Here is a 12,752-nt window from a genome sequence, read left to right as displayed (position 1 = left end):
TTAATAAAAGGGTATTTAACCCTTTTATTAAATTAATTTATCAAATTTGATGGTGTTAAAAGAGGGAGTGTGTTAATGGTTTTCAGTTTCATGTTCAACCATTTTATTTATATTCACATATTAAAACAAAAATGTAATATAAATATTGTGGTTAAACATGTTATTTAAACTGATAAACCATTACACACTCCTTTGGCGATATGAAAAATACCAGTATGTGTTGGTATAATAGGTATCTGCAGTACCGATCGTGCTCTAATGTTGGCATAATGGATACCTGTAATACCGATCAGGCCGTATAACAAGGGGTGTAGTTCCGCATTCTGCCGCTATGTGTAACGAGATGTAGTTCCGATGTTTTGCCGCCAAGTGTCTCGACGTCGCGTCAATAGCGTGTCGAAGGTAATGCATTGAGTTGGGGGTCTTTCTATTTATTTGTCTATGATTTTAATACTGAATTGTAACTGTCCCAATTTTCAAAGTTTACATAATTTTTCGTTAAATTTACATTTTATTTATTCCTGATAGATGTATGTAAAATATGACACATGCTTTTCATACTTTTCCAATTACTTTTTGAGAAACAGATATTTACCCTTTTAGTTGTTAATTTTTCAATTTTTTTAAACTTATCACATCCTCAACACATGGTGATCTGAATACTTTCAATAGCAGAAGAAAGCACATGTGTCAGTTTACTTCACATGCTTTTGTGGGCTTCTGTGCAAAATTTCACTGAGATTGGAGAAAAACTGTATTCATTAGAGCATTCTGAATGTTACAAAATGTTGAAAATTTGAAAATCGAGAAAACGAGTATCAGAGTACAACATGTATATGATATACACTATTGATATCCTTCGAGGTCTACCACACACATTTTTCTCCTACATAACAGAGTGAAATAGGAACTGAATGAAAAGTAAAATTAGTTAGAATGAAGTACAAAGTCAAAATGACAGCTGAGTATCAGTTTAAAGGGCTGTAGCTCCATGCACGCGCTGGTCTCTTTAAATTCGTCCTTATGGGCTTTAAATTGTCATAGGGCCAAAATAAGCACAGATTTAGAAAACTGAAACATTTAATTTTTTTTTTTAGTTGAAAACAAAATTGCCATTTTTTACGGTTTTTTTTTTTTTTTCGTTATTTCACCGATCCATAGCCTTAAATGAGAAACAGAATCTAAGTATTACAGTTCGACTCACCTGGAGAGATGTCGAAGCACTGTCGACGTCGACGAATTAGATAGAATGTGAGCAGTACACAGTACAGCATGATGCTGGCAGATCCTGACAACCACACTACCAAGTTGCCTAGCAGGTGCACCTGAGCCTGCAACAAAACAGTTTTGCAATATAATGTGTATGTGAAATAATCACGCAAATTTTCAGAGAAAATTCTTCACGTTGTATATAACAAAAAAAAGTCTAATACCATATTGATGGGAAGTTCGTAGTTTTCTCAGAGAGAAAAAAAAAGTAAAACATTTAGCACAATCTAATTCGGTAACTATTGCGAAAATGGTCTGTGGAAATGACAACAAAATTTCCTCCAAGGCAAATATCCCTCAACTTGTCAACTGCTACAAACTACCATGAATCACTTACATTGCTGTGGGGGCTGACCCAGTAGGCAATGCCACGAGCCATGAGTGGCCACTCCAGGGGTTCACTGCTGTACATGTGGTTCTGAACATTTTCCTGGTTGGCAAACAGCATTTTGTACTGCAGTTCGATGAATTTCTCCCAGAAGCTGAGTGTCGTAGCCCGCAAAGGAATCATCTCAGCATTTACAAGCTCTCTCTCCCGGTCCTTCTGATCTTCATCTGAAGAGAGAGAATATTATGATTAACTCCAAGTTGAGGTGCAATGGAAATAGAGCAATCCAAAACTTTTATAAGCTGCTACAAAGAAACTATTCATTGTATCTCATTTCTAGATTAGTAGCAGTTTTAATGCAGTTTCAGTGGGCCATGTTTAGAAATTAGCAGGCTTTGACAATCTGTAAAATAAGAGAACATCAGGCTTTCACCTAGTAACCATAAATGATGTTCTCTTGTTTTACAAATTGTCAAAGTCTGCTAATTTCTAACTGATTGAGTAATTTCTTTATTGTTTTTATACATAGGTTTCTTATGGCAATGTTAAATTGGTATGGCCTATATCCAGAAAAACACACGATATTTATAAAGTGGATATAGAAAGATCGAAACTGTGACTGAGAAATATTAGTCTATGATGTTCCGTGGTAAGAATAAACATGAGAATCTATATATATAATTTGAACTGGTAATGGAAATTACGGGAAAATCGCTGAACGGATTTTAATGAGTGACCCCTCATTTTCATGCCTGGCATCCAAAGTTTTTCGGAAAAGTAGTAGTTTTCAGTGAAATGTCAATTTTCCTACATAAATTTCCTATTTTCCAAAATCCATCTGTTGTCAGTTTTGAGAACTAATTTTATTGAATCACGGCCGAATTGATTGAATTTCAGAACAAAACACACACTACAATAAACAATATGCTATTACACGAAGGCCATGACCTGCAGGATTGCCGACATATTTAGAGCTCAATTCAATTTGTTATTAAAAACTGATTCTGCAGTGTATAATTTTCTGAGTACAGCTGTGTATTGGATATTCAAATCTACGAAACTTGAGGTGGTTTGATGACATTATTACCATTAGAAATTAAATATTATTATAGTTAATATCATGATGCACCTATTTTTCATTAATTGTACATAATATTGATGCTATTGATGACATGAAAGTGAAACGTTTTGTGGTTATGTAAGTAAATGTAGAGAATATCTTAATTTAGATCTTCATTTCTATAATTTACTAAGTGGCTGCTATATATAACTACAAAACTTAAGTAAGATAATAATAATGTTATTAAAAATCAAATATATTTATACTTATTAACCCAGTGGGGTTGGGTCTTTTTCATATAATTAATGGCGGTGTAGTGTAGATATTGATGTGTCATTGTCTTCAGTATTGGCTCGAGAGAGTGCAAAAATTACAGTTCCTAAGATATTACAGTACTTACTGATAAAATAAGAGGCCTAGAAAATCTTTTAGTCTCCAGATCATTTCAGCAAGATCTCTGAGTAGGATAAAATGATTTTACGCTCTACATTTCAAGTTCTACATGGAGCAGCTATACGAAAATGCTATTGTTCGAAAGCTTAGCAAACCTGACATTTTGTTAACTTTTGCCTACAATCCACAATGACCTGAAATAGCTGCTGCTGTCGTCCTGACATTGGTACTTGCGTTTTCGCGTTGCAACTCAAAAACTGAAGTTGGATAGGTTCAAGAAAAAGTATTTGGCCTAAAGAAATCCATTCAGAGGGAGTATGTTTCATTATTATGGAAGCAAATAACTATCAAAAAGAGAAGTATTCTTCATTGAAAATAAATGTGAAAAATTTTTATTTGAACGTCTAACGAACTTAGTTTGCAGCAGCATTTGCTGCACAAGCCACTAGTATAGTATATACTGGACTTTTTTTAGTATACAGTGAAACCTCTTCTTACGGACACCTCCAAGATAAGGACACTCCTCATATACGGACAGATTTTTATGTCGCAACTGAAATAATATATAAATAATGTTAAATTATACTCTCGTTTACGGACACTCTCAGACACGAACACGGACAGCTGTTTCACAGTCCTAAAACTTGCTTTACCTCCTCACTGCGGACAGAATTTGGATTTCAAGACTAACGTGTTACGAAAGTGGAAAAATTAGTACATAAGTTCCTTAAATGAAAGAAGACAATAAGGGTCTCGTAGGCTACCACTAGCCCAGCCGGCTACCCCTTGTTAGCTGGAAGCGGGTGGATAAACAAAGTCATAAAATTTAACCTGTCTGATGGGTCCAAGGTTTCCGCGATCGTGAAATTGTATTGGACACATGATAGGGTTAGTAGGATTATTCTCTTCACTTCAATCAGTTGTTCTGTTTCGAGAGACATGGCACCTGAACGTAAAGGTTAAGTTGAAAACTGTAAATTACAGTACTGCATAACTGTAGACCTAGAATAAAATTGCATGGCACAGTACTATATTTTCCTTTTTCGGTCTTATCGACTGTAGTTCAAAGTTGCAAATAATTTACTACAGTACACTATACTGTATTTAGAATTAAACTACAGTAATACATTTCATTTAAAGCGTGAAGGGATACATAATGCATATTATAAATTTACTGTTAGATTGGGGAGCCTCCCTCCCAATAAAGGACACCTCCCAGATGCGGACAGATTGTTACGTCCCTTCGATGTCCGTAAATGAGAGGTTTCACTGTATACTCTTGTTAGTAAGAATAAAAACATTTGAGTACCTACTCATTTTTGATTACATACTCATAACATGGAAGCATAGTTGAATATACTCAAGTGTCCATCTTGTACAGAATATATACTCATGCTTGATAAGAATAAAAACTAGTATATTCTCATATTTATAAGTTCGTTCTCATGTTATTCTGAGTATGGTTTGTAGCAGGCTCAATTCTGAGTATTTGTTGATTTGTGTTCAGTTTAAAGTTAAATAAAAAAAATGGCAGAATTTATGAACGATGTAATACATCATGAAAAAATATAGAAAAAGACGTGAACTTTAGAAGCCTTTAACGCTTCACAAGAGTGAATGTGAAAAAGGTTAAACATGTATTTGTTATTCATAAAAAACATAACCTATAAAAATATTAATGGCTATCAAATTATAAGGTTAGATTGTATTGTTAATAGTACATTATGCAACGAGCCTATAATGATAGTAATTAAGAATCGAGTATGGATATTTATGAAACGAGCGCAAGCGAGTTTAATAATTTTCATACGAGCTTCTTAATTACCATTATAGGCGAGTTTCATACGACTTTTTATGCTCGACCATATTTCTAACTTGAAATTACCGGTATTCAGATGTATACATTTTATTTGTAGGTATCTGACAAGGTCGGAAGTGACCTTGTTCTAGGTCGTGAATTGTGAGATGTGCGCAGACGCGAAAGTATTGATTTTTTCCGAGGAACAATAAAGTCATTGACCTTGACGTAGTCCCGTTAAACTTGATAATATTATAATCTTGATTATTGAATTCGACATTGAAAAACGAGTTGACAAATTGAATTTATTTGAATATTATTTACAATTAACGCTAATTATTATAGTAACAGAACATAACCTTCTGCGACAGTATTGGATTTCCAGCCTCTGTGACTTTTCGCTAATTCTCTTTCGATTGCATATCCGAGAATAATCGATACTTACGGTTTTATAACGGTACAAAGCTGACTTGTCATTGGCTGAACACATGTAAGCTGAGTTATCATTGGCTGAAGACCTGTACTTTAATGAGTAGGTGTACTTTAATGACGTGCATTAAAGGACTGCTACCAGATGTATAATTAGTACATTTCGGCATGGTCGAGCATAAATATAATTAACAGTTTATTTTGTAAAATTTGAATTGCAAAATACAGTTACTTGTAACTTTAAATTATATATATATATATATATATATATATATAACTCTCTATAATAAAAAATAGAATTAGCATAACTGGAATTCTAGAAATGGATTGTAATCTCTGTCCAACATCCCGTAATGACGATTTCCCAGTACTATTTTCTTGTTTCCTGTTTATTAACGTTTATCTGATTTACTCTCTCTTTCATGTTCATTTATTTATTCATTTATTTACTTATTTGTTTGTTTATTTTATTTAATTAATTAATTTGTTTGTTTATTTGCTTATTTATTTATAAGAAGCAAAACACAAACAACTACAGCATAGGGATAGTATGTGAAAGTCTATATAAAAAAAAAAGAAAACTGAGCATCACGGTGCAATGTGGTCAAAGAGGATAGGTAACACGAGTACATACTAACTTTTAAACAATCAAGAAGGCTGTAGAGATGAGTATATATTCGCGTTAGGTAGAATGTCTTTATTCTTACGAATACGAGTATGTTCTAGTGGTTACGAGTATATAATCACAGGAAGTGCTCATACTCAAAAGTATAAACCTTGAGAAAGTACTTAAGCTTTATTCTTACTACCCGTTAGTTATTTGCCTAGGAGCACTTCCTCAAAATACGGCCTGCAACTGATTGCTAGTCAAAATCCTGAAGCTGGCTCAGTTTCAAAAACTCAGTTTTTGAAAGAATGGTTGATCATGCCTTTAACCTAGGAGTGTTGGAATTTACTCATCCTACAATATGGTATTGGTTCCATTAAAATATTGCGTTCCAGGTTGTAACCTCTCCTTGATAGTAAGTCACTCACTTTTAGTGTACCGGTGCTCCTCTACGTTCCACACAGTGTCATCTTGATGCAGGATGCGATCGGTCACAATTTCGTGCTGGTTGAAGCCCCAGTCGGGCAGTTGTCTACCACTGAACTTCAGTGCTTGGCTTGAGTTCACGTGTACAAACCGCACCTGCGATCACAAGATGGAATTCAGTGGTCAACAATCTTGTAAGAAGTTGGAACTGGTTACTACATCCAGCGCTCCAAGCACAATATCTGATTTCTTCATCTACATGAAGTATGGACGAAGAATTACTATTCTCCTGCCATCCTACTAAAAACTGGAGACCAACAAAAGTTACAGGAACAAAACTCTCCCATTGGTTACTGGAGAAGTAAAACGACTAGCAGAAGCATAATGTAGTTCCCATTTTTTAAATATAATTTAATGCTATATTATTATTATTATTATTGAATTTCCAAGTTTATAGAACCCTATTTTACCCGAAGGTATATTAGGGCTGTAATTAAATCATACATATTATAGCCCTGTACAAATAGTTACATAAAATGTATACATAATTATGACATAAAATACACATATTACATTAAATGTGTATAACAATAAAAATCATATTTATATTATACGAATACAAAGATATAAGATAAAATAGATATAATATATAGAAATAGATACATAATATATGAAATGCAGACATATTACAGACAGTACTTTCCCAGGACATATCACACAAAGACTTGTTACTTACAAAATAAATAAATAAAAAATAAGAAAAAAAAAGTATTTCGTAGAAATATACATATTACTTTTAAGGACGTATATGACATAAAAATGACATGAAATAGATATGGCATACTGGTGCATGTTCAACACATAGGACATAAACAAATAAAAGGAAAATTACATAAAAACATATATGATATGAAACAGTGATATTATAGCTATTATTATTATTTATATATTGATGTACCGAAGTACATATGATATTTCCATGCAGATATTCTGCGTCATCACATGATGAAAGAGTGATGGAGCGGAGAAAAATTCTCTCCGGCGCCGGGATTTGAACCCGGGTTTTCAGCTCTACGTGCTGATGCTTTATCCACTAAGCCACGCCGGATACAATCCCGACGCCGTTTAGAATCGTCTCAGATTAAGCTCCATCTCTTGGGTTCCCTCTGGTGGCCGCCCTCTGCACTACGTCATAGATGTCTATGAACGCAGGACCGAAGTCCATACATGTGTTGAGGTGCACCCAGATGAGTGACTGATTGGCCGGGATCCGACGGTATGGGCGCCGTCTTAAATCACAAAGTGATTTATTACGCATATCATATATATATTGATGTACCGAAGTACATATGATATTTCCATGCAGATATTCTGCGTCATCACATGATGAAAGAGTGATGGAGCGGAGAAAAATTCTCTCCGGCGCCGGGATTATTATTATTATTATTGTTATTATTATTATTATTATTATTATTATTATTATTATTATTATTCGGTTATTATTCGGTTGAGAAGCTTTTATCATCTAATCTGCTGTCAAAAAAATCTGAAAGTTAGAATTTATAAAACAGTTATATTACCAGTTGTTCTGTATGGTTGTGAAACTTGGACTCTCACTCTGAGAGAGGAACAGAGATTAAGGGTGTTTGAGAATAAGGTGCTTAGGAAAATATTTGGGGCTAAGCGGGATGAAGTTACAGGAGAATGGAGAAAGTTACACAACGCAGAACTGCACGCATTGCATTCTTCACCTGACATAATTAGGAACATTAAATCCAGACGTTTGAGATGGGCAGGGCATGTAGCACGTATGGGCAAATCCAGAAATGCATATGGAGTGTTAGTTGGACCGGAGGGAAAAAGACCTTTGGGGAGGCCGAGACGTAGATGGGAGGATAATATTAAAATGGATTTGAGGGAGGTGGGATATGATGATAGAGACTGGATTAATCTTGCACAGGATAGGGACCGAACATATCATGAAACTATTGCTGTATATAACTTATTCAGTACAATAATATTGATAACTCGTTGTCATAGCAACTCCACATGTAGAGTCAGGTTTTGTTATGACGTCATGTCCGGCAGCTGTAAGTGAGCACTCATTACGTGAAAATAAGTGTTGTCTATGAATTCGGAATTGACTTAAGGCTTCCCTTATTATAAGCAAACACTTATTACTTAAGGGTTCACTCATTTTATAAGTGACGACTATGAATTCCACCCTAAATAAATTAGTTATGCAATTAGACTTATTTATAACTTTTTTTTTCAACAATAAAATACATAAAACTCGTGAGTCATTATTACTTATTATTATAACACCAATTTGATGGTTTACTACAAGAGAAAACAAAAATTCCACTATCTAATTTAGATATCGTAGAAGCAAGTTGTATCTGATTTTGCTGTAAAAGGCGAAAACGTTTATACATTATTTATATTTAACATGTATTAACAAATATTAATATTACATTGATAAGTCATAAGATTGAACATTTCACATTATTTATTTTTATTTATTTATTTTTTTTCGTTGTTGGTAACTCTGTAGCATCTATTAGATGCTTCATGGTTGTGCTAACAGATGGAGTTATTTGTCAACAATGTGACGCTGAAACGTGTGTTCAGGTTACTGCCCAGTGACAGTCCTGATGTATTTTTTTTTATATTTGTGATGATTGGTTAATTAATATTAACCCGGCACACTCACAATCACACTCACATTCATACAAATTTCCAGACTCTAGACACCCAGGGAATTCCTCTTCAAGAAAAATTCACCGAGAGCCGATATCGAACCCGGGACCTCCTGATCTGGACCAACACACCATGGAGGCAGTCAATTATTTATTGTATTTAATATTTTAAATGCTCATTGCTGTCAAACTATGAAGAATATAAATATAATATTGGGTGAAATTCATATTTAGAACGTACAAATAACCTACTACAGTGAAACCTGTTCAAGACAGAAGTGACATGGTCCTAATTTTCTTTCCGTTGTGGACAGGTTTCCGTATTATTCAGGTGTGACATTGAAATGGAATATTTTGTCACTCATATACAAGAAAAACAAAATGGCATGTCCCAAATTGCAAGAAGTACAAAATATTTCATTTAACACTCATCACATTAAATCAGCTTTCTGTCGCTTATTACGTTGGTGAATCATCTTGATTAAAATCTCATTTTCTGTATAAATATTATCGTAACTCACTCATTAGTTATCAAACATTACTAAAGTTTACTAATCTCATTCTATTTAATATCTAACACTATACTCTAATACTGTACTGCATATCACTGCACATTATTAATTAATTAGACTAGGAGCCATCTATTAGAAGCTTTGCAGAACAGATCCAGAAATTGGCTTGTTCTTTGAAAGGTCATGAAGAACCCACACTCACAACAGTTCATTTATTTCCACATAAACAGCTGCTTTCTGGTTCCTTTTGTGTCACCAATATTGGCCGCACGCCACTCACTCATTATGATCTTTATTTTTTAAAGTGTCACACCTGAGTTTTCCACGACTGTACTTCAATATTATTTCACATAGACTTTGTTTCTAATTTCCTTTATCTCGATAACTTTTACTTCATCACTTAATGTTAATGCCACATTTTATGCAACTGTTTTTTAACCTGGAAATCACTACACTTGCGCTCTGTTTAGCTATGACAGTATACGGGTGTGAAGCATTGAAAATCTTTGAAGGGACTCGTTTGCCTAGTCAACAGGGTAATAAAATTTATGACCGACAGGCCAACACACCCTGGTACCCTCTAGAATTTTGCAAAGAAAACTTGTTTTTATCTTAGTGACCTACATATTTCGTATATTCCTTGAAATTACACGCTGTTTCAAAATATAATTACAAAATATAGTGTGTCCAAAATATTGTTTCCGTTTTGAACAGTAGCAGACAGTTTCTGTTTCCGCGTTGGACAGTTTCCGTTTTATTCAGGAAAAATTACACATAATACATACAAATTTCGCTGGGACCAATAAATTGTTCCGAAATAGACAGGATTCCGGATTATTCAGGTTCCGATTTGAACAGGTTTCACTGTACAATATTTTTAACTTTTGAGACATCATGGTTAAAAAACATAGTCTTTTGCATGGAATGACCTAGCCGTAAGTAATGATCCCAATGAGTAGGCTTCTTTCTCACCTGATGACGAAGATAGAACCAATCTTCGAAACATCGTGAAATTTTAATTAAATTTCATATTCAAATCAAGATTTCAGGTATAACTCCCTGTAAAGTTGATTTGAATAATTTCGAGGGAAAAATTGTTCCGGAGCCGGGTATCGAACCCGGGACCTTTGGTTTAACGTACCAACGCTCTACCACTGAGCTACTCGGGAACTCTAACCGACACCGATCCAATTTTTCCCTCTATATCCACAGACCTCAAAGTGGGCTGACAACCGTCAAGCAACCAACTTCGAGTGCACACTAACTCCATGTGACTTAAATTGTGGTTTTCTGTTAACGAACAGTGACGTGTATTATGCAAATCAAGATTTCAGGTATAACTCCCTGTAAAGTTGATTTGAATAATTTCGAGGGAAAAATTGTTCCGGAGCCGGGTATCGAACCCGGGACCTTTGGTTTAACGTACCAACGCTCTACCACTGAGCTACCCGGGAACTCTAACCGACACCGATCCAATTTTTCTCTCTATATCCACAGACCTCAAAGTGGGCTGACAACCGTCAAGCAACCAACTTCGAGTGCACACTAACTCCGTGTGACTTAAATTGTGGTTTTCTGTTAACGAACAGGTTGGTACGTTAAACCAAAGGTCCCGGGTTCGATACCCGGCTCCGGAACAATTTTTCCCTCGAAATTATTCAAATTTCATATTTTATCACTAGCAATGAAAAAAATCCACTCCACTCCATCACTAAATAAAAATACTCATGTTTTGCTGAGAGAATATGTAGGAAACATTGTATATGGAGGCAATATCATGTAGCAAGAAACAAATACTATAGTCGTGACACTGTTATTCCCGGCATGACTCCTCCTCTTTGCTTACGTCTTAGGAAGTCAAGGCTCTATAAAGTCCAGGTAGGTAGTATCGTTCGCCATTTTTGTTCTTTCGTTGCCTAGCTACCAGACGAGGAATCTATTTGCCACACCGTTAAACATTATGATGTCGTAACTCCTATAATAATAAATCAAACGCACTGTAATTCAGCAAATAATTGAGCGGCAAATAACATCTTCATGTGCTTTCTGCGAACGCCAATGAAAGAGCCAAAATGGCGGGCGATTATATTAAGTATTTATCCAGCCTTAAGAAATGAATAACATCTTCGTCAGCGAATCACAAGACGTACACGAAAATATGTTAAAGAGCTTATCCCCCATAACATTAATATTAATAAAATAAAAACTAAAAAGATAGAAATATAATATAAAAATGTAGCCGACCTGCAACGTGATTGGCTGCTGGTAATTAGAGCGACAGGACTATATCCAGGTACATACAAACAAAGACTGAACATACCAGTGACTCAATGGTGTGCCAGATGTCGCCGACCTGGTCCCTGTTGATGATGTCAACACGCCAAAGGTTCTGGGCAGGCATTGAGACGTTGTAATCAATGTAACAGCTCACCTCCTGCAAGGAAGACACAGACAATGAACCAGCACTTCATAAACTCCAGTCTAATTAAACATAGTGAATTTTCATATATATGACTATCAGTTTTAAAAGACCAGACACACGGTCAATTGAAGACTGAAGCACTGATTCTCTACACAGAGACGTGAGTTCAAATACTAGCGAGTTTAAGAGGAATCGGTAGGATGAGAAATAGTCAGATAACATTAAAGGTGTATTACCTGGTTTTGTGGAGACATGGGAGCTGCAACGTCATGAGAATTCAACGCCCGGCTCGTCATGCCATGCACGAGTTGTATCACATCTCCGTGGCGGATGGCATCCACAGGCTGTGACACCACGAGGTCACTGCGTCGAGGACGCTTCACGATCCACCAGTTGTTGACGTCTTTGAAGGAGTAGCACGTGACCTGCTGCTGGTGCGAGCTCCCTCGCTTGTCTGGGTATCGTATCGGGTACACATGCGTGTGTGAGTGCATCCAGCATGTCCTGCCGTGCGAGTGTCGCAGTGTGATCTGCGAGCCGTGCGCCACCTCGAGGGGCTGACCCCGTGTAATGGACGCCAGGCCACCCTGCAACCAAACAGTCCGAATTACTGAACTTCTTAAGTTGTGATAGATGTAGTTACATGTAAATGTCAGACACTAATGTAAAATTAAGGATGAACTAGTGCTGTGTTAAGGTACGGTCACACGTCGCTACTTTTGCTGCGCAACTTTTGTACTGCAGCTGCAAAAGTTGCGTGTCGTGTTCACACGTAAGCCAAAAGTAGCGCGCTGCACGCTACTTTTCGT

At 35.8% G+C, this 12,752-nt stretch overlaps 1 protein-coding gene across 3 annotated transcripts in view; it reads right to left on the bottom strand.

The window, feature by feature from the left end:
- rt (Protein O-mannosyltransferase rt) overlaps positions 1 to 12,752 on the bottom strand; it is a 55,647-nt gene that overhangs the window by 20,695 nt on the left and 22,200 nt on the right. For all 3 annotated transcript variants that reach the window (XM_069842493.1, XM_069842495.1, XM_069842494.1), the window contains exons 7-11: positions 12,180 to 12,530; positions 11,842 to 11,955; positions 6,313 to 6,466; positions 1,607 to 1,824; positions 1,205 to 1,331 (exon numbers count right to left, since the gene is read on the bottom strand). In XM_069842493.1, the coding sequence (XP_069698594.1) occupies positions 1,205 to 1,331; positions 1,607 to 1,824; positions 6,313 to 6,466; positions 11,842 to 11,955; positions 12,180 to 12,530 (964 nt within the window). The remainder of the gene's footprint in view (positions 1 to 1,204; positions 1,332 to 1,606; positions 1,825 to 6,312; positions 6,467 to 11,841; positions 11,956 to 12,179; positions 12,531 to 12,752) is intronic.

The sequence above is a fragment of the Periplaneta americana genome, chromosome 12, assembly GCF_040183065.1.
Source record: "Periplaneta americana isolate PAMFEO1 chromosome 12, P.americana_PAMFEO1_priV1, whole genome shotgun sequence".
Classification (NCBI taxonomy): Eukaryota; Metazoa; Arthropoda; class Insecta; order Blattodea; family Blattidae; genus Periplaneta; species Periplaneta americana.
This window is presented reverse-complemented; position numbering and strand designations above follow the sequence as displayed.